The sequence below is a fragment of the Astyanax mexicanus genome, chromosome 1 (genome assembly GCF_023375975.1).
Source record: "Astyanax mexicanus isolate ESR-SI-001 chromosome 1, AstMex3_surface, whole genome shotgun sequence".
Classification (NCBI taxonomy): Eukaryota; Metazoa; Chordata; class Actinopteri; order Characiformes; family Acestrorhamphidae; genus Astyanax; species Astyanax mexicanus.
Genome location: NC_064408.1, coordinates 41203541 through 41231476, shown reverse-complemented (window position 1 = coordinate 41231476; position 27936 = coordinate 41203541). Strand labels below are relative to the sequence as shown.

The window sequence follows — 27936 nt, the reverse complement described above, 5'->3', positions numbered from 1 at the left end:
CCTTTTTTCATGTTTAAATAAAAAAATCATTGATATTTGCTCTTGCACTTCAGTTCTACATTTCTAAAGCATATGGACAGAATTTTATTTCTCTCCCGGTTGCCATGGCAGAGCTTAACCTTGTGAAGCAGAGGCTTTTAACACTTTTCTGCACAAAAAGCTTCTCTCTTCTACTCTAAAAAAATGCAACATGCACTCTAAAGGTAACGATTCAGCTGCAGCAATTACAAATATTAAAGCTGATTAACATCAATTAAAATAAAATTTTAATTAACTGCATACTGTATTTACTCTATTTACACTTGTGTACATGTTGTGTTTCTGAGACAAACTGAAATGCAATTCCTTTTTAAGATCAACATGAAAGGTTAATCATATTAATGATGCAAGATTTTTTGACATATCTGTATGATGAAATAGTTAAGATGTGAACAGAGTGCTTTGTTTTGATATCCTCTGATTGTCTGTTTTCTGTCACCACCATGGTACAGAGATCTGAGTAAATAAGTTTCTCAACAATAAATGATTTCCCACCAAATCCCACTCTGAATGCGTTCATATCAACTACTAAATTATAAAAAGCTTTCGGAAAATTTGCGCGATTCCATTTCCATTTATTGCAAATTTTATACATCAGAGAACTAGTATATCACCCCCAAAATGAATCATAATGGAACTGAACTGCTTTGAGGTCAGCACTTTACACTTCTGTCTGCAATACAAAGCCGCCACATGCCAGACATCAGGTCAACAGCCTTCAGCAGCACTGCTGCATACATTAGCATATTAGCACTAGCATTACTGAGCCTTCACCTTCACACCCTAATAAATTATTACTGTGGACCTGCCTCAGAGGAGAGGAAAGAGCGGACATGAGCATGGGAAGGGGCCACAGAGAGTATTGCAGGGAGGTGAAGGTGAGGGAGAAAAGAAAACAATGGAGCAGAAGAAAGACAAAGACAAAGAGGAGACAGTAATATGAAAAGTCAAGGTCAGAAAAGAACTGATTTAATTTTACAAAGTGTCTATATGAGGATGTGACTGGTTATTAAAACTGTCTGATGAAGGTTTTTGAAAGGTTTAATGACTGGGTACAAGTATGATAAACATAAGGTAGACTTTGAGGTCTGATTTGCGACTGTCTGCTGGATTATTCGGTGTACATTTGACAGACATTTGGTGATTAGTGAATGTTTAGCAGAGGTTTGGTGAATATTTTGTCAATTGTTTACTGTACATTTAACAAAGGTTTTGTAAATGTTTGGTAATAGTTTAGGAGAGGTTTGGTAAATGTTGTATTGTTTGGATTACATTTTGTGAAGGTTTGGTGAATAGTAGACTATTTTGTGAATATTTGAAAGAGGGCTGGTGAATGTTTTAAGAACGTTTAGAAAATGTTTAGTGATATCTACATACTATAAAAGTACTCAGAAAAATTAAAACATTTTTGTTTGTGGTATGTATGTACGTTTGTGTGTGTAAATGTGTATATGACTGTGTTCCCAGGCACTCTCTCCTGGGTAAAATGCTGTATTGCCTGATGAAGTCCTCCAGGTGGACGGTCATTTCCAGTTGAGAGTATGCTGTGCGCAATTGCCTGCCTCTTCTCACTGGTGTGTAGATAAGTGCTGAGTATAAATGGTTGTGTGTATAAAACATGATGGTAAAGTGTCCTTGGGTTTCTAGAAAAGCGCTATATAAGTTTAACTTCATTCATTAATTTATTTATTTATTGTTTAGTGAATATCTAGCAGAGGTTAGGTTAATGTTTAGTAAATCTTTGGTGGTTGTTTGTTGAAGGTCTGGTGAAGTCTGGTTGGTGATAAACAATATTGGATAAACAATATTTGGTGAACAATTTGGCTGAGGTTTGAGAATAGTGGAGGTTTACTGGTTTATGAGATGGATGTCTGGAGTGAAATTCACTGTAGGTCACTCACTCCTGCTGGTCCTGCTGCAGGCAGCGTTCACTGCAGTGGCGTCCGTCAGATAGAAAGTCCACCGCAGAGCCTTTCCTGTTACAGCGCACACACACCAGGCCACGCTGCCCCCACGGATCCACCTGCACCTTCTCTAACAGGGCTGTGGACCAAACCAACACACACACACTCATATTTACAATAACTCAAGAAAGAAAACTGTCATTATCATTAATTATTCAACCTGAGAAACCCACTTAGTCAAACATGAGCCTGAGAGTTAGCATTTTGCAGAGAGAAGCTTTACGCAAACAAAACATTTAGATTTACAGAATTTTAGATATAATTCATAAACAAGCAAGGTAGCCACTAAATACATTGCAGTAGATCACAGGACAGTGTATATGTTTTTTACTTGCCCTCCTGTGCGGTGGGAACACTCCATGTGGTTTTCGCATGAGCCTTCTTCACCCCCTCCTCGTCACCCTCGCCCGTTATGACCTCCAGCACCCCAAATTCATTCACCCGGAACTGAGACACAGAGAGAATCACACATGGGTACACACTACCACTTCGCTGTAAACCACTTTGAAAATAAAATCTTTCATGTTGTTCATGTTCCAGAATAAAAACAGTGTATATTTAATTATATATCCACACATATACACAGTGGACAGCCAAAACATAATGACTATACACAACCATCTTTATCTTTTCAATGTTTTTAGATTTTTATTCTGCGTGTATCAGTACATTTTCATTTCTGAACAAGAAAACACACACACTTTTAGAAAAAACAGAGTACATCCAATAAAAATGAAAGCCTTATCTAGGGTTAGTATAACATCAATACTTTATCCTGCTGTATTTAAGTTATGACAGTATCTCCAATTAAAGAGAATATTTCAAAATTATGTCTGATAAGTTAAAATTCTGTTCTGTGTCTGTCTAGTACATGGCCACATCATTTATTCCTTTATTTGCATATTAACCTCCACAGGATGGGGGTGATGTGGGCGCTTACTGATAACACTGATACTGATAAAAATGTAAAGTCGATACGAATAAAACAGTATGAAAAATGTTCCTGAAAGCCTTAGTTAACTGGAGCATGGTTTTCTGTTGTCTTGTTATCCTGTTAGCTAGCTAGCAAGCAAACTTGTGTAATTTTAAGGGGACTAACTATAAAGAAGCATAATGCATCAGGATTCATAGTAGGGGTGAGTGATATGGCTTTGAAATAATATCACAACATTTCAGTGTATTTTTGTGATAATATTATGGTGATACAACAAAACCTTGAATTTTTTAATAATTATAATTTCAAGACTAGACTACTGCAACATAACAATGTCTCTCCAGTTAATATTTATTGGGAAATGAGAACAGCAAAAAAAAGTTGTATTCTGATTGTCCCCTGATAATATCACAGTATGTCAGTGTATTTTTGCAATCACAATTGGCAACATTATTGCGTACAATGCAATATGTCACACACCAATTTATAGTAAAATGCATTAATATAGCTGCATGTTACATAAGCTGAATGCGGACCAAAATGCATTACGAGTCTCACTACTAAGCAACCTGACAGCAGAGTCAGCGGTGCGGACGAAGAGCCATCAGGGTTGCCAGGTAAAATGTGTGTTTGTATTCAAAGTCAAATCCAAAATCAAAGTAAAAGAAAATCCAACAAGCTATAAACCAAGCTGAACTGCTTGAATTTTTGCACCAGGACTGGCATAGCGTTATCCAAAAGCAGTGTGTAAGATTGGTGGAGGAGAACATGCCAAGATGCAGGAAAATTGTGATTAAAAAACAGGGTTATTCCAACAAATATTGCTTTCTGAACTCTTAAAACTTTATGAATATGAACTTGTTTTCTTTGCATTATTTGAGGTCTTTCAGCCATTTCTCATTTTCTGCAAATAAATGCTCTAAATGACAATGTTTTTCAATTGGAATTTGGGAGAAATATTGTCTGTAGTTTATAAAATAAAACAACAATGATCATTTTACTCAAACATATATCTATAAATAGCAAAATCAGAGAAACTAATTCAGACACTGAAGTGGTCTCTTTTTTTTCCAGAGCTGTATATATGTTTACTGCATTGTTTGATAGAACACATCAAAGAAGTAACATACATAAATATATAAAATCAATAAATGAAGTATAAACTCACACTTAATAATTTACATCACTCCAGTTTACAACAGCGGGGCTAGCTCTGTCTCTGCAAGGATAGCTATCTACAACATTCAAATTTCCCTAACTGCTTTGGGCACAGCAACGTCTTAACACAGTTTTGTCCACCCATAAATGCATGTTTCCTACACTCAGACCCTCAAACACAAACCAACAAATCTGACATAAAAACATTTGACATCTGACAACATTTTGAGCTGATGGATGCCGTTAGTTTCCCATATTTCCCCATGTACTTCATTCACGTAAGGCTTATGTTTCTAAACAACACAACATACGGTCAGAGATTTCTCCATGAACAGCACAGCGCTCTTAATAACTTTAATTCAGCATTTAGCTTTAGTTTTACTACCTCCTTATTTACTTATATTTTGTTCACTGCTATTCTTATACAGCACATTTCTAATGAGGGAGTAAGGAGCCATGTCAGTCATATCCTCTGTCTAGAGAGCAGGCTACATGACACATGACACAGCCTTTCCTATTTGTTCCTGTCTGCCACTCCATGACACGACATCACACATATTTGTCATAAATACTCGTGTACTTTCGACAGCAGCTAAGCTAACTCTCTATGCAAAGACTAGCTATAGCCTAGCAAGTGAGATACAGAACCAAAACACCAAAAGGAAAAAAAACTTTTAATTCCACATTCTGTCTGCCCAACTGCATGATTTAAACTAACTTATTTTACAATAAATTGCTATCATCTTAGATAATGCTAACTATTTCTCTCTCCTGATTCACAGCGACATTTGTACAAACCATTTTTATTTATATTATTTTAACATTCTGAGACTGTAAGACAAAAGAGTGTATACCACTTAAACCTATCCGTTTATTCAGCTATAAAAACCTGGTTGATATCACTCACAGGAAATTTGGCAGTGTTAAATCAACACTGTTAGTGTTAAATTAACACTGAGAGTGTAAAGTTTAACACTAATAAGTGTTGATTTAACACTAACAGTGTTGATTTAACACTGCCAAATTTCCTGTGCTGTTCGATTTTAGACTTCATGTTTAACTGTGTGAAGTTTGCCTTTGTATGACCCTTATCAGGAAACACATACATAGCAATGCTGTATTCATTCTGTTTATGCACCTTCTTTTATTATTTTAAGCTTGTTATTTTTCTTTACCCCTTGACTGTAAAACCACTTTGAGGGTTTAAATGCATTATAACACATAAAAGTTTTGATCTTAAATTATATAATTAAAGATAATGGGTTGTGTGTTATTTAATTGCATTCATTTTGGAATGTTAAAATAGATAGCTTGATTTTGTTAATAAAATTAAGTTTTAAATTTTAAATGTAATATTTTTTGTTAAATCTGGGTGTTTTTTTCTTTCATTTCTGTCTATTGTCCATTTTTATCAATTGTCTGTTCCAAACATATTTTACTACTGTATAAGATTTACTGTAGCATTTTTTTGTATTTTTTATAAATCATATAAAGAATGTAATCCTTATTTTCCTTTTCCTAATGCTGCTATTACATCTACTACTACTTCTTCTTCTAGTACAGGTAATAATATTAATACTACTACTACTACTACTACTACTACTACTACTACTAATAATAATAATAATAATTATCAGTTGGGAGCAGTGTTGCACTGACCTTAAGTGGGCTGCCAGGGAGGGTCCCCACGCCATCTTTCCACTCCATCGCTCCGTACACATCAAACTCAGGCCCCTTCGTGGTGGGGGCTGCCTCCTCCATGGTAGACAATCACGACACCGGTCTAAAACACACACACACGCACACACACACATATAAATACATTAAGCTATGGTTAAAAATATCAGTTGTTTTCAAAAATATCAGATGTGGTCAAAAATATTAGTTGTTTTATATCGTAATACCTGTTTTGTTAATGCTTATTAAGGGCAGGCAGTGCAATACTGAATTTAGATTTTTGTCCCTATTTGAACTGCTTTATTAAGCACCTTTTTGACAATGATTCAATGAAGCAATAAATGGTCCCTATCTATATTAAGTATAGATTATATATATATATATATATATATATATATATATATATATATATATATATATATATATATATATATATATATATACTGCTCAAAAAAGTAAAGGGAACACTCAAACAACACAATATAACTCCAAGTAAATCAAACTTCTGTGAAATTAAACTGTCCACTTAGGAAGCTGTTGTGCAAATGGAATAGACAACAGGTGGAAATTATTGGCAATTAGCAAGACACACTCAATAAAGGAGTGGTTCTGCAGGTGGGGACCACAGACCACTTCTCAGAACCTATGCTGTCTGGCTGATGTTTTGGTCAGTTTTGAATGTTGGTGGTGCTTTCACACTCGTGGTAGCATGAGACGGACTCTACAACCCACACAAGTGGCTCAGGTAGTGCAGCTCATCCAGGATGGCACATCAATGCGAGCTGTGGCAAGAAGGTTTGCTGTGTCTGTCAGCGTAGTGTCCAGAGGCTGGAGGCGCTACCAGGGGACAGGCCAGTACACCAGGAGACGTGGAGGAGGCCGTAGGAGGGCAACAACCCAGCAGCAGGACCGCTACCTCCGCCTTTGTGCAAGAAGGAACAGGAGGAGCACTGCCAGAGCCCTGCAAAATGACCTCCAGCAGGCCACAAATGTGCATGTGTCTGCACAAAAGGTTAGAAACTGACTCCATGAGGATGGTATGAGGGCCCGACGTCCACAGATGGGGGTTGTGCTCACAGCCCAACACCGTGCAGGACGCTTGGCATTTGCCAGAGAACACCAGGATTGGCAAATTCGCCACTGGCGCCTTGTGCTCTTCACAGATGAAAGCAGGTTCACACTGAGCACATGACAGACGTGACAGAGTCTGGAGACACCGTGGAGAGCGGTCTGCTGCCTGCAACATCCTTCAGCATGACCGGTTTGGCAGTGGGTCAGTAATGGTGTGGGGTGGCATTTCTTTGGAGGGCCGCACAGCCCTCCATGTGCTCACCAGAGGTAGCCTGACTGCCATTAGGTACAGAGATGAGATCCTCAGACCCCTTGTGAGACCATATGCTGGTGCGGTTGGCCCTGGGTTCCTCCTAATGCAGGACAATGCTAGACCTCATGTGGCTGGAGTGTGTCAGCAGTTCCTGCAAGATGAAGGCATTGAAGCTATGGACTGGCCCGCCCGTTCCCCAGACCTGAATGAGCACATCTGGGACATCATGTCTCGCTCCATCCACCAACGTCACGTTGCACCACAGACTGTCCAGGAGTTGGCGGATGCTTTAGTCCAGGTCTGGGAGGAGATCCCTCAGGAGACCATCCGCCACCTCATCAGGAGCATGCCCAGGCGTTGTAGGGAGGTCATACAGGCATGTGTAGGCCACACACAATACTGAGCCTCATTTTGACTTGTTTTAAGGACATTACATTAAAGTTGGATCAGCCTGTAGTGTGTTTTTTCACTTTAATTTTGTGTGTGGCTCCAAATCCAGGCCTCCATTGGTTCATAAATTTGATTTCCATTGATGATTTTTGTGTGATTTTGTTGTCAGCACATTCAACTTTGTACAGAACAAAGTATTCAATGAGAATATTTCATTCATTCAGATCTAGGATGTGTTATTTGAGTGTTCCCTTTATTTTTTTGAGCAGTGTATATATATATATATATATATATATATATATATATATATATATATATATATATATATATATATATATATATATATATATATTAACTGATACTATATAGTTACTCTTAAAACAAATATAGTTACTCTTAAAAATATCTTAATCAGAACAATATGTTTAGATAGAATCACTAGAACTAGTTACTTAAATGGTTCTTCATCTTTTCCTTACCTTAAAGTGTGCTGTACTGCTAACATAACACAAAGGATAAGCGCTTTTCCAATAAAGTCTGGAAAAGTGTTTCCATGAGCTGCACACTGGATAGATCAGATTGGTTAATAAGGGCTGAAATTACATTCACACTTAACCACAGCCCACCAAACACCCAAATAAGAACAGCCCCACAGCACACAAACCCTCACTGGCCATAATAGCTACTAAGCTTCTCTAAAGCATCACTTGTCAAGTCAAGTCAAGAGGCTTTTATTGTCATTACATCTGAGTACAGGTACACAGTGTGATGAAATTACGTTCCTCTGGAACCATGGTGCAACATAGAACCACAAGCAATAGACAACATAAAGTGCAAGAGTGACGACAGTGCAACATAAAATTATAAAATTATAACACTAAATAACAATAAATACAATAAATACAAAAGACGAGACAATTTAAAGACAGGACAGTGCAGTACCGATACGGTATAATAAAGTGTATAGTGGGGATAAGGTGCAGAGATGTGTGACATACTGTAACATATAGAACATATATAATCACAGCAGTTACTGAGGTAGAGTTTATAGTTTTTAAGAGTGCAGCAAATAAAGTCATGTCAGCCTCTGTGTGCTGACTGGGTGTGTGTGTGGGTGAAGTTCAGTTCTTTGTGAGTGTAAAGGGGGGGGGGGGGGTGTACAGTTTAGTTTTGTGTAAAGGGGGGGGGGGTGTACAGTTTAGTTTTGTGCGAGTGTGTTGGGTGAGTGGTGGGTGGGGTGGGGGTTCAGTTCTGTCTCTGTGCGTTGAGAAGTCTGACTGCCTGGTGGATGAAGCTGTTGCAGAGTCTAGTAGTGGAGGCTCGGATGCTCCTGTATCTTCTGCCGGACGGCATCAGAGCGAAGAGTCCGTGTGAGGGATGGGTGGGGTCGTCCACAATGCTGGTGGCTTTGCGGATGCAGCGTGTGGTGTAGATCTCAGTGATGGAGGGAAGAGAGACTCCGATGATTTTCTCAGCTCTCCGCACTATCCGCTGTAGGGTCTTGCGGTCTGAGGTGTTGCAATTCCCAAACCAGACGGTAATGCAGGTGCTCAGGATGCTTTCTACAGTGCCTCTGTAGAACATGGTGAGGATGGGGGGTGGGAGATGTGCTTTCCTCAGTCTCCGCAGGAAGTAGAGGCGCTGCTGGGCTTTCTTGGTTATGGAGCTGGTGTTGAGGGACCAGGTGAGGTTCTCTGCAATGTGAACACCGAGGAACTTGGTGTTATCCACAATTTCCACAGCAGAGCCGTTGATGTTCAGCGGGTGGTGGACACCTGGAGCTCTCCTGAAGTCAACAACCATCTCCTTGGTTTTATCCACGTTAAGAGATAGGTTGTTGGTTCTGCACCAGTCCGTCAGCCACTGCACCTCCTCTCTGTATGCTGACTCGTCGTTCTTGCTGATGAGGCCAACTACAGTTGTGTCATCAGCGAACTTGATGATGTGGTTTGAGCTGTACTTTGCAGTACAGTCATGAGTCAGCAGAGTGAACAGCAGTGGGCTGAGCACACAGCCCTGGGGGGCGCCGGTGCTCAGTATGGTGGTGCTGGAGGTGTTGTTTCCAATCCTGACTGATTGTGGTCTCTCAGTCAGGAAGTCTAAAACCCAGTTGCAGAGGGAGGAGTTCAGGCCCAGCAAGCTCAGTTTTCCTATCAGATGCTGAGGGATGATGGTGTTGAATGCTGAACTGAAGTCGATGAACAGCATTCGAACATAGCAGTCTTTGTTGTCCAGGTGGGTGAGAGCCAGGTGGAGCGCAGTAGAGATGGCATCGTCTGTTGATCTGTTTGGACGATACGCAAACTGCAGAGGGTCCAGTGAGGACAGGAGCTGGTTTTTGATGTGCCTCATGACCAGCTTCTCAAAGCACTTAATGATGATGGGAGTAAGTGCAATGGGACGGTAGTCATTAAGGCAGGACACTTGAGACTTCTTCGGCACAGGGACGATGGTGGTCGTCTTGAAGCGCGTCGGCACGATTGCAGTACTCAGAGAGATGTTGAAAATGTCCGTGAGAACATCCGTGAGTTGTTCTGCACATCCTCTGAGCACTCTGCCAGGTATGCTGTCTGGTCCTGGGGCTTTCCGTGGGTTGACTCTGAGTAGAGTTTTCCGCACATCAGCTGAGGACAGGCACAGTACCTGGTCGTTTGGAGGAGGTGTAGTCTTCCTTGCTGTCGTGTAGTTCTGTGCTTTGAACCTTGCGTAGAAGGAGTTCAGTGCATCTGGAAGGGAGGCATCACTGTTACAAGCAGGGGAGGGTGACTTGTAGTTGGTGATGCCCTGCCACATGCGCTGAGTGTCAGTAGTGTCCTGGAAGTGGGCGTGGATTTTCTTTGCGTAGGTGCGCTTTGCCTCTCTGATCCCCCGGGAGAGCTTGGCTCTAGCTGTTTGGAGGCCAGCCCTGTCCCCTGACTTAAAGGCCTTGTCTCGGGATCTCAGCAGCGCACGCACCTCTGCAGTCATCCACGGCTTCTGGTTGGGGCGGGATGTGACGGTTTTGGAGACAGTAACATCCTCAATGCACTTGCTGATGTAGCCAGTCACTGAGTCTGTGTACTCCTCCAGGTTGATGGAGTCATCAGAAGTAGCAGCTTCTCTGAACATGTCCCAGTCAGTGTGCTCAAAACAGTCCTGAAGAGCAGAGATGGCTCCTGGAGGCCAGGTTGTAACTTGCTTCTTCTCTGATTTGGCACGTCTGATGAGTCTGTATGTCTGTATGCTGGGATGAGCATGACAGAAATATGATAAGAGTAGCCGTAGTGGGGGCGGGGCTCTGCTCTGTACGAACCGGGAATGTTAGTATACACACAATCGAGCAGGTTAGCTCCACGGGTTGGAAAATCCATATGTTGGTGAAAGCTGGGCAGCAGAGCCTTCAGATTACTGTGATTGAAATCACCAGCAACAATAAACAGTCCGTCGGGGTGTGAGTTCTGGAGTTTGGAGATAACAGTGTACAGTTCTTGCAGAGCGTTAGCATTAGCATTAGCACTGGGTGCTACATACACTGCTATTATGTACAGCTAAGCTCTCTGGGCAGGTAGAATGGCCTGGCTCTGACTACAGCAAACTCCACCAGCGGCGAGCAGTAGCTGGAGATCAGCGCAGCGTTGTTACACCATGCTGTGTTGATGTAAACACACACCCCACCTCCACGTACTTTGCCCGAGAGGCCGGCGTCGCGGTCCGCGCGGTAGCATAGCATGCCGCTCACCTCAATCGCGGAGTCCGGGATGGAGTCCGTTAACCACGTCTCCGTGAAAACGAACACACAGCAGTCTCTGAACTCGCGCTGGGATGTCCGCTGGAGCCGGAGATAGTCAATCTTGTTCGGCAGGGAGCAAACGTTGGAGAGATGGAACCGCTGGCCGGCTGGAGTTAGCCATTAGCTTAGCGCGGACTCCGGCTCCCTTACCGCGCTTTCGGCTCCTCGCGCAACGCTTGCAGAGAGACCTCTTCCGGCTAGCAGGCTCAGGAAATGCCGCGGATCTTAGCAGGCCTAGCGCGCGTAGCTCCGCTCGTAGACCGTCTGTAAGTTACAGATTTTTGTTGATTTTGCAGGTCTAGCAGGGTCTGTCGGTCGTAAATTGTTCCCATAGCGAACTTTTGCATGATTGCGAGTTCAGATCGGATTATTTACACAGAAAAACGTGTTTTGCTTCCGGAGTGGCCGCTGCGACTGCTCGCGCCGCCGACAGTCTTGTTAGCAAAATGTTTCATTTCTATTTTCTGCATTTCTTAAATATCCACCGCTTCCAAACATAAAATAAATAGTGTGAAATTTAAAGAGGATTCCCATTATTGGCATGACACCAACTACAGATATTCCCAATTATGTAAATCTATACACCAAAGTAGTGCAAAGTAAGCAGTGGTCAGAAACATATTACAGACCACTCACTTTAATAATACATATAACAGAGAATAAATAAATGCAGACAAAGTAAACCCTGAACCATGCAAATATTCAAAGCAGAAATGCATAAACCCAATACTGTAAGTCTGACTCAAATCTTGTCCTTTTTCTAGAATAAACTTTAGAAAAATTGGAAAAAAAAACTTAATCACTCCACAACAACAAACCTAGGTCAGCCACTATCAAAGTCAAAAGTCAAAAATCTTTTTTGTTTAACCGTGTTAATCAAAAGGCACAGGCAACACAGCTTTGTATAAAAAATCAATCATGCACTACAAATCAATAGAGGATTTCACATCTGTCATCTGAGGGACAAGATGTTTTGACACAAATTTCTCAAGGGTAGGGCTGGGCGATATTGTAATGTATCTCGATTTTCTTCAAATATACGAGAGATTTTTTGTTTTTATAAAATAACATCATTTTTTTTATTCTGTGAACACACAGAACCACTTAAAGTAAGGTGCAAGCTATTGTCTCCTTTACATTTAATTAATTTATTTTTTTTAGGAATACTAAGAAGACCTCTTCAGCCTTACATGTCAACATAGCTTCATTGTATTTTAGTAAAAAAAAAATCACTGCCCCCTAAGATTTTTTACAGGTTCTAAAAGAAGTATATCTACTGAGATTCATGATTACTTTTCATTTTAAATGTAGTAACAGTAATTTGATTAATCAAATTAATTTGATCACCCATCCAGCCCTACTTTATGATAACATATCTTAGACCGCTGTCCAATGAAAAACATTTCTCTACAAAATGGCAATACAAGAGATAAAACCTTCATAACTTTTAATTAAATTGACTATAAAAAGAGTTTATTTCAAGTCATTTTAGAGAATTTCTATTATTTCAGGTATTTTTGGTCTATTAATCAAGACATGTTTACAAAGTGTAAGGTAGTAAGTTTGAGTGTTTAAATTATGTAAAAATGAAGATACTTCATTTCAGATTTTCAAAGGACAGAGACGATATTAGACATATCGTTATTTTAATACAACGATATAACGGCCAATAATATATAGGACTGCAATGATTTATTCGAGTCGATTTAATTGACAATGTCGATTATTTAAAATTGTCAACTACAAATTTTATTGTCAACTAATCATTGTAACAGTACCGCATTACACAAAGTGCAATGGGGAATGGGTAAATGGCTCACTCACACAGGTTACACACACCTTAGTCTCTATAATCAATAATCAATTCTGATTACAATACTCAGTACTTTCCACAGTTAAACAACATCTAGACATTTAAATGCCTTTTAAATCTCATGATCGGCTGTTTCTATCGTTTTTAGAGGTGGAGGACATGGCAAAAATAATAATTAATCGACTAATCGAAAAAATAATCATCAGATTACTGGACTACCAAAATAATCATTAGTTGCAGCTCTAATAATAGAGGACCCTTGTGATCGCATTGTGTCTGGCCTGGTGCGCTCTGCTCGTCGGCCTGCAGGGGGAGCCGCTGCCCGCGCTCAGCCCGCAGCGCTGAAACCTACTTTCAGGCTGCAGTTCAACAATGAAAAATGGGCTAAAGATCACAAAAAGAAAAACACCAATAAAACTAAAAAACTAAATAAAACCAGATTATTGATTATAAAAGCTATTTGTAAAATTATGATTCCAATATAGGCAGGATATAATTCACAGCTATATCACTATTAAACACAAACAGTGATTAATAATTGGTAAATTTGATGCAAAATTTACTAATAAACCCCTCTCTCCAAGCCAACACAATATACAGTTTTTTAAACCCCACGTGTTTCAGATTTCTAAATTATTTTCCCTCTTGTTTTTTAACCTACAGCACTTGCTCTCTGCTCCTGACAGTCAGTCTGTGTTTCTCTGGCTCTGCCCTGAGGATTCCTCAGTGCGTGTATTAGAGACCCTCCCTTGCAGAAAGAATACAATTAAATCACGCCTCGATCAGGCGCGTGCTGTGTTAATGCACCTGATAAACAATGCACTTTTTTATTTTTCATTTATTTCAGTAGTTTATCTGTTTTTTTTAGCTGGAATAAAGCTAGTGTGGCTATATCTGCTAAATCTGCTCTTACTGGCTGATGCACTCATATTGCATTAGCTAGAGAGCATAGAGAGAGAGAGAGAATAACAGCTATAGCTAGCTCTGTAGAGAGGTAATTTGTGTGTGCGTGTCTGTGTGTCTATGTGTGTCAGTATGTGTGTGTGTGTGTGTGTGTGTGTGTGTGTGTGTGTGTGTGTGTGTGTGTTTTGTCTCGCCCCTCAGCAGCAGCAGTTCCTGTGAAGCTGAAGTTGGCGTCTCATACGGTATATTTTCCGTTCCACCTTAAATGGTGCGGCAGTTCCATTCTAGCTGATAGAACGCTGCAAGCCAGAACGTCGCAACTGCCGCACCATTTAAGGTGGAACGGATAATTCGTATGAGACACCAACTTCAGCCTGGTCCAGTTCCTTGAATGAAAGCAAAACCTACTGCGCTAAAGAGCTGACAAAACAAGAGTACCCCAGACCCCGCACAACCAGCTATACACACACAATAAATACACACACATTATAAACACACATGTCCCCCTGTCTCCCCTTAGCTAATCACACTGACCCCTCTTCCTGCAATTACTGATGACACGTCCAGGCGTTTTTCTTTTTTCTCGCGCTCTCTCTCTCTTTTTTAGGCACTTTATTGCTAACTTTAACTATTTAACTCCAATTCCGCCGCGACGAGCGGCCGCAAAAACTGCTAAATTACGCACGACGACCCCGCTACCAGCCTAGGTGGTCGCGGGGGCGCTTTTACGCGACGTTAGACTTGTTTTAATTCTGTTTTCTTACCCCAAAATTTCTCCCACGAGTACTGACACACACGGAGCTGAGGCAGTGGCCGGCGCGCATGCGCACTGCTGCCGACAGCCGAGCACATGATGCACAAATCCAAAGTTTTCCGAGCCTGTGCGTCCGCTGACCACCGTCAAATACACGGAATCTTACAAAAAAACGTCGATTCTGTGTTTATTTTATATGCAGGGTGTTTTTCGATTGGACACTAGCATTAATAAAGCGGTGTGTGTCTGAAGGTGGCGAGCAGACACTCACAAACCCATAGATAAGCAGGAGCTGAACTGCAGCAATAATAATAATAATAATAATAATAATAAAATACTAACTATTACAGACACGTTTACAGTATGGTTTTACTATAGTGAAATTGATTCACTTCGCTTAATATCCTGTTAACAATTTTTATACAGCAGCCCTAAAACTAGGGCATTAAAGGTCCTGCATTAAAGGTCATCCTGTACTGTTGGCATGCAGCTGCAGTGCTGGACTGACCCCTAAACTGTACAATTCCTACACTGAAAAAAACGAAAACACTTTAAACTTCAGTTTGAACATTAAGCATTGAATTAGTAGCTATAATTTCGAATTAACAATTTTCGATTATGTTTAACATTTACAACTAAACAACTGAAGTACCATCTATAATGTTAAAGACATGTTCATTTTTTAATGCATTATTAAATCATTTTACCTATTTTGGCCGCAACATCCTCCCATAACTATAACTTACATTTTACAGAGCAGTTTAGTGTTATTTCGTGATGTAAACACAGCCACTGGTTAGAAGTTCAGAAGGTAGATTACTTTTTATTCATATTGAAATATGGCTTAAATATGGACTGTCTGTGTTCACCTCTCTTTATACACCGATTTCAGGAATGGTTCACTCATTAACTCATTCATTATGTAGCAATTATTATATAGTGAACTGACTAAACAACAAACCATCTTTGTGCGACTCTGAAGACGTCTGACACAACACCACTACATTTTATTGTGGTATAAATAGTAAATTCAACAGTACATTTTCATACAATACACATTTTGTGCTGCATTATGAGTGTTTGATAGTAAAATATATACCGAATAATATATACTATTTAAATTTCAAACCTCATTACAAAATGGCTGACACTACATATAGTGCACTGTTCTTGTAATAGGGATTCTGAATGCAGCTTCTCTCCCATTCTCTCTCTCTCTCTCTCTCTCTCTCTCTCTCTCTCTCTCTCTCTCTCTCTCTCTCTCTCTCTCAAACATGTTGCTTCTAATGTGAATTTTGCCCTTTTTTCTTCTTCTGCCTGATTAATCAACCTGTTTCAACCTGTTCCCAAAATGTGTAGAGAATTTTGAAACAAAACACATGACCCTGTACTGTTGCCCACCTTAAATGTGTTTTGACCATAGACTGTATATAGCTGGACAGAGCATCGTCTCTCAAAAATGAAGTCACCACAGGTCGGGCGCCCCCTGCTGTTCGGCTGCAGAAAGCTGTGTAACCCCACCCATCCCCATAGGTAACTTTACATCACGTTTTTTTCCAATATACTGTAATTCTACCTACATTATTTAAATGCAACAGCTAGTGTAACCTCTGCTTATATTGTCATTTTTTTATATATATATTTCTTATATTCAACTTCTTTTTAAAAAGGTGTGGTTATTGTAAAAAGGACTGGGTTACACCTAGCCGGGGTGGGACCAATGACTTTATGGGTGGGACCAATAACAGACCGTCAGCAGAACCTGCATTTAGTTCTTTTTTCCCCTTATGTCAAGTTGTAGACTAGTACTAGTTAGCTAATTGTACTACCGTTATTATTTTTTATTAGCTAAATTGAATTAGATTGTTGTATTAATGATTTCGTGTTCTGCTGTTAATTGCTCTAACAGACATTCTGAACAAAGTTCTTTGCAGTTTTTTCAATAAGTTTGCTGGCTGTTTTTCCCTCCACTCCTTTGTCTGTGTGCATTTTATTTTATTAATTATCAAGTCCTTAGGCGAACCATTTAAACTCAGTTACATTATATAGCTAGCTTAATTTGTTAGCTAACATTAGTGTGGTTATCTAACTAGCTATATTCGCTTGACTCTGTAGAATTAATTCTTTACTTGGTCAGTGGGCTCTCCATCACCGGTGCGTGCGGCAAGCTGACCCAGATAGCATTAAGGCTCTGCCCGATATCAAGTGATGTACGGAAGCACTGGCTTAGACTCTGCATAATCCGTGCAGAATTTGGCCAAATGTGGTTTACACTCAACAAGTGGAGCGGGCTACTCCTACACAGCAAAATCAGCAAGCACAAAACAACTCTTAGAGAGTTAATTTCAACACTTTAAAAGTGTCTATATGGGTCCACTCCCCAGGGTGTTCTTTTAACACTTTTCAAAGTGTTGGAATGTTAACACTGTGATATTGTTAGTTTTGACACCGTGGAGAGTTAAAACTGAACACTGTTCAACACTATTTAGTGTTGAGCTTTTTCAACACCAGAGTGCAGTGTTATGAAGAGACTCTTTGGAGAGTTAAAACTGAACACTGTCCAACACTACTTAGTGTTTAGTTTTTTTAACACCTGAGTGCAGTGTTATAAACTGACTATGTTATGTTGTCAATTTTTACTCTACAGGAGTTACCTTTATGTTGATATTGATTTGCATACTGCAGGTTTGAGAGTCTGCAATTAGTTTACTTTAGCTTGAAAAAGAGAATGACATACTTGACTTGTTTGACATGTTTAACATTTATTTTTGAACATGTGCACCACTTTCAAAAAAACATTCAAAAACATGTTTCCACCATATAACAATATGGTACAATGAAAGCCCTGCTACCATCTTCATTGGAATACTGCTTATCAAAAGGCCTGAAATAAGTAAGCTGGTCTATACAAACAACAGAAAAAACATCACAGCTCTCCTCAATAGAGTATCCATTAAAGTGTTCATCAAAGTACAGTGTGTTTGTACTACCAGCTAGTATGAATGCATGTTCTTCATGTATTATTATACAACATATTTTTTTGAACTCTGGAAGGTCATATGATCCAGTGCAAATGAACAAACCAACCTCATACTCAGTACCAAAATTTCTGACCCAGTTAGTAGTTGAAACAACAGAAAATGCCTCCAACTTTAATGTCTGTCTAAGTACTTCTCCACCCTCTAAGCTAGAGAGTGCTTGTGTTCTTGTAGGACCAAACTCAAATCTTTTGAAGTTATAGTTCTCATACTGACATGCCATTTGACGCTGATGCTGCTTTACTAAAGATTTTATGAGATTTTTGAAATTTTTTTGAGATCTTTTAAAAACACGGTGTTTAGCCTCAAACCTCATACACCAAATATGTAGAAGAGGGCCAATTTGTTTAATACACCGTGGATAGTGTATCATCAGGTGGTGTTTCGGAATCAATTTCCTATCAGGATACAGTAATTTGAACATATTATGGTGATCACAGATCAAATGTTTCAAGTAACAAATCATGCCATCAGTAATGATTGGGGAGAACACTATGTTGACTATCTGTATTAAAAGGAGAAGTAGTTTCCAGTGACTGTTACCCCTTTCAATTACATCACCAAATATAAGGGGTGTGTTGCGTAGAACACACCATGACTGTACAGCATTCAAACCTAGGTGTTTGCTATTGTCATCCAATTGTAAGCCACTTGGTTTGTTTTTGCGTTCTGGGTAACCATAATTAAAGCTTTGTATCCTGTCAGACAATGTGTTCACAGAAACATAACCCTGTTTAATAAGGTAAAGAAAAAGCAGCTTAAGTTCATACTGTACGACACCCTCTAACAAATCGTGCATTATGTCAACAGCATAGTTGTCAGAGCTATGGAAATACTGTAGAGAATTGAATGCACAATTCTTTTTAACACCACTTACTGAATGTTGAGCAGGATTTTCACTAAGTACCTTACAATGTTCAGTGTGAAGTTCTTTTGAACGGAAAATTACACCAGGATCATCCTCAGTAAATACAGACTGTATATCCTCCTTACAAGTCAAACAAAACCTACAGAAATGTGTTCCACTGAATGATTCCACAAAACCTAACAAGCCATTTAATGCAAGGTTATCTCCTGTAATTTGAATTACTGAGCCAAACAATGGTTTTTCAAAATAAGGAAGGTGTATTCCTTGGGTTTCCAAAATTTTTAGATCATCAATAAGAGGCTTCAATATTTCATCAAAACCATATGTCTTCAGGTCGCTACTGTAAAAAAGAGTTGCAAGATGTATATTCATTAGCACAGAGTTACATTTAGGTGGTAGATTTTTCAGAGTAAAATAGACACCACCTATTTTGTGTACCCCCTTCTTGGAACCTAAAGGGTTGGCGGTTTCAAAATCGTCATAATAGAGCAAAATCTGTAAAACATGCCTCTCTTGTGAGAACAGGGAATGATTATGGAAATACGAACCATCATTAATGTCTTTGTAAATGCCCTTTTCACTCAATTTTTCTTGCAAAAAGCTTTTTCTTATTTCCTCATTTTTGAAAATGGATTTGAGAGTACCAAGAATTGGCACATACATATACTTGTCTGTTACAGGGAACTCACTGTATATTCCTGTAGTTCTATCTCTTCGTACATCCATTCGTACCCCAAGGACATGTTCTTCAGGTTGAACTATTTCCCATCTTTCATTAAAATGTTTTTGTCTCTTAGCCTCTGTGTTCAATGCAGAAAAAGGGTTATCAAGTTGATCAAAACAGTGCTCTATTTTAGTTTTTAAAACATCTGAATTTGTTTCTTCAGGAGAAAAGGTTTTACGAACTGCCTCTCGTGTTTGGTTGTGAATGTCATTAACAACTTCTTCCATTGAGCTAACAATTGTTTGAACAGTGCTTTCACAAATACCTGCTGCTTGTAAATGTGCAACAATTGAACCACACATAGATGACAGCTGGGACGTACCATCAGAACTCTGTGAATGTACATGAAATGCTTCCGAAATAGCAACAGAAGTTGAACTTTGTGGTTGATTACTTGAAAACTGCACCTCATCTTCACTTTGTGTAGTGAAATCCTGGGTAGTGTCCACGTGGGGAAGGGTGGTGTCCCTATGTATATTGTTCAGGTGCTTCCTAAAACCACTGTAAGTACAAAATGATAAAGAACATCCTCGCTCTCCACATTTCAAACGTAAACTTTTGCCAGGATATAAGCCATGGTGAAATTTCAAATGCTGACAAAGGAGCAAACAACTACGGTGGTGCACTTTACAAACAAAACATGTGAACATTTTCAACAAACTGTTTGTTCAGCTGTTATGTTGAAGCAGTCTTGCTGCTCCAAGTTCCTGAACACAGGGGATCTCCTTGGCAATTCCAACAAACTGTTCAGATGTTGTGCTGTAGCAGTCTTGCTCTAAGCTCCTTAACCCGAGGGCTCTCCTTGGTAACTCCAATATCAATATTATACACTGTGGTCTGCACAAATGTATAAAAATTGCTCAGAGCTTCATCATAGGAGAGACTGAAGACATAGTGAGCTTTAAATAGCTCATCAAAAGCAGCCACCGATGTCTGAGCCTTGCATGGAACAGCCTTCTGGTCAATGATGATGTAGAACTTTAAGATTTTGTTCTTTTGCTCACCAATGCAGAGGAGGAAGGGCTGTTTCGTTTCAGCTCTTTCAAGGAAGGTAGTGAGACTGGCTCCTTCCTATAGAATAGAAATATTGGACATATTACAAGTCAGGGCAAGCAATGATCACAATACTATTTTCTCCTTGAGGATGTTTGGCACTGCCATTACATAATTAGACATGAAAATGCATTAGAAAAATATATATATTCTGTTATGTCTAAATCAGTGGTTCTCAAATCTGCACATTTAAAGAGATTCTTCTGCTGCCCACAAACCTAATGTAATGACAAAGTTAACCCCAGGTTAAAGTGGGTGTGATTGAGTGAATAGAAAATTACAGCATGCAGGGCAGAGGCCCATCTGGACCAGAAGTGAAAAATATTATTCTAAATGTTCTCTGAATCATTCTTTCATTAATTTATTTACTCATTCATATTCTGTCATCAACTCATACTTTTTTAGGGCCGAGGTGGGTTTGGAGCCTAACTGGAATCATTAGGCACAAAGAAGGAATACACTATGGACAGGGTGCAAGCCCATCACGGGCAAATACAAACCTTGAAATGCAATATATTTCAATTGCTGACACACTAACATTGGTGTTTTAATAGTGATCCGAGCCAGGGATTTAACCCACTCCCCCAGAATCCTTGAGCTATGTATGACAGACCACTGTGCCGCTTTTGTTACCAATCAAAGGTTTCTAATGACAAGACACACCAAAAAATATGTTAAAAAAAAAAAAGTTAAACAGTACATACTGGAATGTATCGCACAAGATGGTTAGCTGCCTGGGCTGAACTGATCTTCGCTGTTTTTTTCTGGCCTCTCGCAGTTGGGGGAAGTAGATGTAGAAGCAGGAGAATTGCTGACATGTCACTGTCCCAACCTAGAGAACAAAGGTTTAAGAAACAGTATTTAATTGCCAAATTAATTGAAAAATCTTTAGAATTATTTTGGGGATTTAAAAATTCCATTTACCATAGATATCCTCAGGTTGGGGTTCAATTGCTGACAGCAGTTCCTCAGCATACTGATTTGGGGCGAGTGTCCTGCAGTCGCTTATGACTCTGGGCTTGAAAAAAGTAGGCCACTTCGCTAGAAACCTACTGGACACCTCATCTCCAAACATCATGGCAAAGTCCTGGTCAATCTTTTAAAAAGTAGACGCACAATTTCCATACATGATTAATTGTACAAAGGTTGTCCAAAAACATGTGAAGACCTGTCTTATATTTTAGTTGATTTTTCTTACCAATCCAGGAATGTCAAGGAAACGAGGAAAGTTGTCCAGAACAGACATTGACGCATCTTTATCACGAACCAGCTTTTGTCTATACTGGAAAGTTGCCCTCATTCTCTCTTTGACCACAGATTCATCTGTTGAGTGCCTCATTGTAGATAAAGCCTCCCTGCACTCATCACCAAACAGCTGTTCAACATCTGGTAGAGCTTCTCGTCTGCTTCTTGGACTATCTTGATAAGATGGCCTTGAATAACTCTGGGAGCCAACAGAGGAGTTCCGCTGAACAGTCTTAATCCTTTACCCACAGGATCGTAGTAGTGTTCCTGTTTTGGACAGAAAAAAAATCACAGGCAAAAAAGAAACTGATAAATACCAATTACTGGGAAACAGCAGTTTGGGTCCTCTGTTTAACATTAACGTTAACTTACATATCCATTTTCAGAGTATGGATCTTGGAGGTATGGAAACAGAGTCACAATTCCCAGCGCATAATTAGTTCGTGCACTTGATGGTGGAATCCTCCTAAAAAAAAAAGAGAAAAGAATAAAAAAAGAATATAAATAAATAACATCCTTAAATTTTATGGACTTATTCTTTAAATGTACTTGAATGTCTTACCCATGTGTCTCGATCATATCAGCCACCAGGATGTTCACCATTTGTTTCCGTTTTCCATCTGTAAGAGTTTTGGTCTTGTTATACTCCATGAAGATTTCTTCACCCTTTGGATTGGCCTTGAGGACATCTTCAACCATCTTCAAAAACATAATTGAAAGCAATATTACATTTCCTAAATAAGAATACCCCAGGACTTCAAAAGAATATAAATACAAAAACTTAATACTTGGCAATATTAAAATCAAAATATCTTCACTGAATTTTACATGTTTTGCTTGATCCCGATCCATCAATTCTGCTACCCTCCTTCTCTTTGTTGATTCAAGGATGACTGTGGAGTCGGATGAACTGGATGACAATGGGGATAATGGAGTGTCTGACACTACAGAAGAAGATGATTCCTGACTAACAATTTGGACTTCCAGATCTAGGAAATAAAAAAAGTACTAATTAGTAGTAAAATTAAGTTTTCCACTTGCAACCTGTGATTCGGAGTTGGCCCCAAGCACACCATAACTCTAAATTAGATAAGCAATTACAGACAATTAATGAATGAACAAATTAATAAATTTAAGGAAATCTATAAACCAACAACCAATGTGCTCTTTTTGTGTTATGTTTTTCTATTATCAGCAAAATTCCAATGACCAAATAGGCTTACCTAGAACTGGTTGTCTAAAGGAAAATTTGAAGTTCAGTACACCTGACTTCACAAGGTCCTCGAAGATATCTTCATCTACTTCTGTTCCTGATTCATCAGTTAAGACGAGCTGATCTTCTTTCAGGTTTTCAGGTTGCAGACCAAATTTTGTGGCAACTAGAACAAAAATATTTTGGAATAGTAACAGTTTTATAAATTGAAAAAAAAAATGTGTTCAGATCATGATTTTGTTAGTTGTTAGTAGGCAAAAAACTTATTTTCTTGCCTTTGTGTATTTTTGCAAAGTAAAAAAATATATACTGACTGTCTTGAAGAAATCTTTGGTATTCCAAGGTTTCCTCAGACTGTGGAATCTTGATGTATTTTTGTTTTCCTCCATACTCAACTTTAGCTAGCATATCCTACAGGGAAGAAAGTCAAGGTTGTGAACATTTACTAATAAATTATCACTCTGTCTTATCAGCAAAACCACCACATGTGAGATATGGCATAAAATTGGGTTCAAAATCTCTCCTGAATATGGTAATAAATAAATGTTTGTAACATTAAGTATATTCACATCTTGATATAACGATCTGCACAAACATTCAAGTAACGTTATTTGTTGAAACATGCCAATATGTTAATACACAGTTAAATTTTTTGCTTTTTACAAAGTGATATAATACTTTGTCACCAAGCCAACTGTTCTGAAAGGTTTTGGCCCCAGCAGGTTGGTAGGGCTGGGCGCCGGTTGCCGTGGTTCTGGTTTTGGGGGGGTTTGATGTGGGATTTACCAGGGGATGCTGCACACACAACTACATCATTACAATTATGATTAAGTTAATGATTACACATCCCGATTTCCCTCGCTAGCATTCGGCACACTGACACAGCTAACTAAGTTACCAGCCCCACACCCCGAGTTCCCTCGCTAGCATTCAGCCCGCCAATACAGATAATTACCAGCCCCACACCCCGAGTTCCCTCGCTAGCATTCAGCCCGCCAATACAGCTAACTACCAGCCCCACACCCCGAGTTCCCTCGCTAGCATTCAGCCCGCCAATACAGATAATTACCAGCCCCACACCCCGAGTTCCCTCGCTAGCATTCAGCCCGCCAATACAGATAATTACCAGCCCCACACCCCGAGTTCCCTCGCTAGCATTCAGCCCGCCAATACAGCTAACTACCAGCCCCACACCCCGAGTTCCCTCGCTAGCATTCAGCCCGCCAATACAGATAATTACCAGCCCCACACCCCGAGTTCCCTCGCTAGCATTCAGCCCGCCAATACAGCTAACTACCAGCCCCACACCCCGAGTTCCCTCGCTAGCATTCAGCCCGCCAATACAGATAATTACCAGCCCCACACCCCGAGTTCCCTCGCTAGCATTCAGCCCGCCAATACAGCTAACTACCAGCCCCACACCCCGAGTTCCCTCGCTAGCATTCAGCCCGCCAATACAGATAATTACCAGCCCCACACCCCGAGTTCCCTCGCTAGCATTCAGCCCGCCAATACAGCTAACTACCAGCCCCACACCCCGAGTTCCCTCGCTAGCATTCAGCCCGCCAATACAGATAATTACCAGCCCCACACCCCGAGTTCCCTCGCTAGCATTCAGCCCGCCAATACAGCTAACTACCAGCCCCACACCCCGAGTTCCCTCGCTAGCATTCAGCCCGCCAATACAGATAATTACCAGCCCCACACCCCGAGTTCCCTCGCTAGCATTCAGCCCGCCAATACAGCTAACTACCAGCCCCACACCCCGAGTTCCCTCGCTAGCATTCAGCCCGCCAATACAGCTAACTACCAGCCCCACACCCCGAGTTACCTCGCTAGCATTCAGCAAACTAACACTGCTAACTACCAGCCCCAGCCCCGAGTTCCCTCGCTAGCATTCAGCACACTAACACTGCTAACTACCAGCCCCAGCCCCGAGTTCCCTCGCTAGCATTCAGCACACTAACACTGCTAACTACCAGCCCCACACCCCGAGTTCCCTCGCTAGCATTCAGCCCGCCAATACAGCTAACTACCAGCCCCACACCCCGAGTTCCCTCGCTAGCATTCAGCCCGCCAATACAGCTAACTACCAGCCCCACACCCCGAGTTCCCTCGCTAGCATTCAGCCCGCCAATACAGCTAACTACCAGCCCCACACCCCGAGTTCCCTCGCTAGCATTCAGCCCGCCAATACAGATAATTACCAGCCCCACACCCCGAGTTCCCTCGCTAGCATTCAGCCCGCCAATACAGCTAACTACCAGCCCCACACCCCGAGTTCCCTCGCTAGCATTCAGCCCGCCAATACAGCTAACTACCAGCCCCACACCCCGAGTTACCTCGCTAGCATTCAGCAAACTAACACTGCTAACTACCAGCCCCAGCCCCGAGTTCCCTCGCTAGCATTCAGCACACTAACACTGCTAACTACCAGCCCCAGCCCCGAGTTCCCTCGCTAGCATTCAGCACACTAACACTGCTAACTACCAGCCCCACACCCCGAGTTCCCTCGCTAGCATTCAGCCCGCCAATACAGCTAACTACCAGCCCCACACCCCGAGTTCCCTCGCTAGCATTCAGCCCGCCAATACAGATAATTACCAGCCCCACACCCCGAGTTCCCTCGCTAGCATTCAGCCCGCCAATACAGCTAACTACCAGCCCCACACCCCGAGTTCCCTCGCTAGCATTCAGCCCGCCAATACAGCTAATTACCAGCCCCACACCCCGAGTTACCTCGCTAGCATTCAGCACACTAACACTGCTAACTACCAGCCCCAGCCCCGAGTTCACTCGCCAAGTTTATTTTTACATTAAGTTCAAGTGTTAGCTAAGAAGTACTTAAATGTTAATTAATAGCTTTAACCTACAAAGCACACGACAGACCTAAGTTCACCAAGTTCAACGCCTGTCCTTTACTTAAACACCATACACAAAAATAACCTAGCTAATTAACTTAATTAACAAAAGTGTAACCTATCTAACGTTATATTCAAACAGATTCTACAGAAATGTAACCTGTTACAGCATTTACCAATGTAATTTGTAACCTAACAGTTATAACTTACTGGTTAATTTTAATGTTACCTTATATGCTCTTCCTTGAGTTGATGTTGCTTTGTTCCTGCTGCGTTTGTGTGTTCTGTAAAATGGCTTCCATAAGTTTAAAAAAAACTGTGGGTGCGGTTAGTCAATAAGGGTAACACTCTGGGAGTTAACCTAAGTCCTAGAATTGAATAATATTTGTGTTAACACTCTCAGAGTTCATTTTAAGGAGAGTATGTTTAACACTCTGTTTTTACACTGCTTGTTTTTCTACTGGGAGTGAATAGAAACCTATACGACTCTATCCAGAGTTGGATTTACTCTTGCAATAGTCAGATTGACTCTCTACTCTCAAATATTTCATCAACACCAGATTTTTAACTCAGGTGAATTTGCTGTGTATGTATTCACCCTAGAAATGAGTGATTGCTATCGGGGGGAGTTCGGGGTAGATAAATGATATCTACTCTGCTCTGCTCTGCAGCCTGTGATCTACTGTGTGAGCTCTTATTTAAATGAGTAGGCTGTCTCTCAACAGTCTTTCTACTTCTTCCTCTCTGGTCTCTACTGCGCAGACTCGGGTTTCAGGATTGCCAACATGGTGGAAGATTTTGGCTTCATTTTCATTGAATGAATGGGAACGGCGACACGGCGTCCATCTTTTTTACAGTCTCTGGTTCGGAACAAAACAACAAGTGAAATATGAAATTGCTTTCAGTGTTGTAAGGAGGAATGATAACACTAAAATGTGGGAAAAGCTTTACCATTTTAACACATTTTTAATGTGTTGTAGGCCTGAAATCCAGGAATGGATGTCAAAACATACATTTCTCATACTGTTCTAACCTTTCTGATTTAGGGTTTTTTAATATTGAATGAACATTGTTAAATTAAAATTTATGATGTTGAGTTATAACATCTACTATATAATATTTAGTTAAAACTAATGGACACAACTTAGGACACGTGATATCACATTTAAACGACTAAATTAAACAGTGGTAGTGTTAAATTTACACATACTGTATGTTGTTAAACACCTTTGTTGAGCTTCATTGAGTGACGTGAACAACTAGCTGATTCATTTGTCTGTTTTTTGTGGTATAGGTGGTGCAACATCCAAGGCAGCCTCCACCACTCTGGCATCGTACCATGATTTGTGGGAGTTGCAGTGTGGTCTAATGCAGCCTTTCACAGTGGTTTCTAGTTTTAATGGAATATCAGAGACACGGGTCTGTCTGTCTGTCTGTCTCTCTCTCTCGTTCATTCTATCTGTGTGTAAGAGAGGTATTGACCCATGTCCTTGTTGTCAGTGAAGCTGATGTCAGTCCAGCATTTGTTGTTGCTCTGTTCAATGACCAAACTGACCCATTAATGTACTCACTAAGTGACAAAACAGCACCAACTAACAACATGGTATGGAGGCCAATTTTTATGAAACAGTCTTAAGATTTTGTTACTGGCAAAGACTCAACAAACAAGTACTGGAACCCTTGGGGCAGGTAAATAGAACCATCCATGAAAGGTTTTTCAGCAATCCAATAAATTATTAAACAAGGCCAAGAATAATTTAAGCATCCAAGTTCTTGCAGGACCCTTTTTTAAAAATGTGCCAATGTTTGGTATAGTACACCCCTAAAAATGGATTTTACCAGGGTTTTTTTGCATGGTTAAAGAGTATGTATATTATACTTCAGTGGTTGTATATATCACAATTCCCTTTTGTTGTCAAATAACCTATTTTCAGTCCATCATTCATAAGAATATTGTTAATTGTCTACAATTATACAGTACAATGGTGGAACCATTTAAACTATTTTAAAAACAGAATAGTAAGAACAATATTAAAATATTTTCTTAAGTGTGTAAAGAGCTATTTTACCAGTCATTAATGCTATAAAATATACATCTATATATGGCATGATTGCCTTTGCCAAAGAACCTAATGAACCTTTTATTGGAGCACTTCTTAAGATGGTGCCCTTTTATGAAAGAAATGTAACTATACATTTTATAGAGATT

At 40.2% G+C, this 27936-nt stretch overlaps 4 protein-coding genes across 5 annotated transcripts in view; 1 reads left to right on the top strand and 3 right to left on the bottom strand.

Moving 5' to 3' along the window:
* l3mbtl3 (L3MBTL histone methyl-lysine binding protein 3) overlaps nucleotides 1-14842 on the bottom strand; it is a 73757-nt gene extending 58915 nt beyond the window's left edge. Inside the window, exons 1-4 of the mRNA XM_022663376.2 lie at nucleotides 14736-14842; nucleotides 5755-5878; nucleotides 2339-2450; nucleotides 1941-2082 (exon numbers count right to left, since the gene is read on the bottom strand). Coding sequence (XP_022519097.2) covers nucleotides 1941-2082; nucleotides 2339-2450; nucleotides 5755-5856 — 356 coding nt within the window. The 5' untranslated portion in view covers nucleotides 5857-5878; nucleotides 14736-14842. The remainder of the gene's footprint in view (nucleotides 1-1940; nucleotides 2083-2338; nucleotides 2451-5754; nucleotides 5879-14735) is intronic.
* The window catches only part of tmem244 (transmembrane protein 244), a 26806-nt gene continuing 9889 nt past the window's right edge, over nucleotides 11020-27936 (top strand). For both annotated transcript variants that reach the window (XM_022663377.2, XM_049478860.1), the window contains exon 1: nucleotides 11020-11521. In XM_022663377.2, the coding sequence (XP_022519098.1) occupies nucleotides 11288-11521 (234 nt within the window). In that variant the 5' untranslated portion in view covers nucleotides 11020-11287. The remainder of the gene's footprint in view (nucleotides 11522-27936) is intronic.
* LOC125801716 (uncharacterized) lies at nucleotides 19483-21888 on the bottom strand. The gene is made up of 4 exons (XM_049478856.1): nucleotides 21607-21888; nucleotides 21333-21504; nucleotides 21113-21240; nucleotides 19483-20426 (listed from the first exon to the last, which is right to left on the bottom strand). The coding sequence occupies exons 1-4, from the start codon at nucleotides 21745-21747 to the stop codon at nucleotides 20103-20105; spliced, it is 765 nt and encodes a 254-aa protein (XP_049334813.1). The 5' UTR covers nucleotides 21748-21888; the 3' UTR covers nucleotides 19483-20102.
* Nucleotides 21891-26311, bottom strand: LOC125781400 (uncharacterized; the record flags this gene model as incomplete). Its single annotated transcript, XM_049465191.1, has 7 exons — nucleotides 25957-26311; nucleotides 23181-23277; nucleotides 22877-23032; nucleotides 22482-22642; nucleotides 22216-22352; nucleotides 22026-22119; nucleotides 21891-21920 (listed from the first exon to the last, which is right to left on the bottom strand). Coding segments are annotated over exons 2-7 (672 nt in total), but the record flags the coding sequence as incomplete, so codon positions are not given.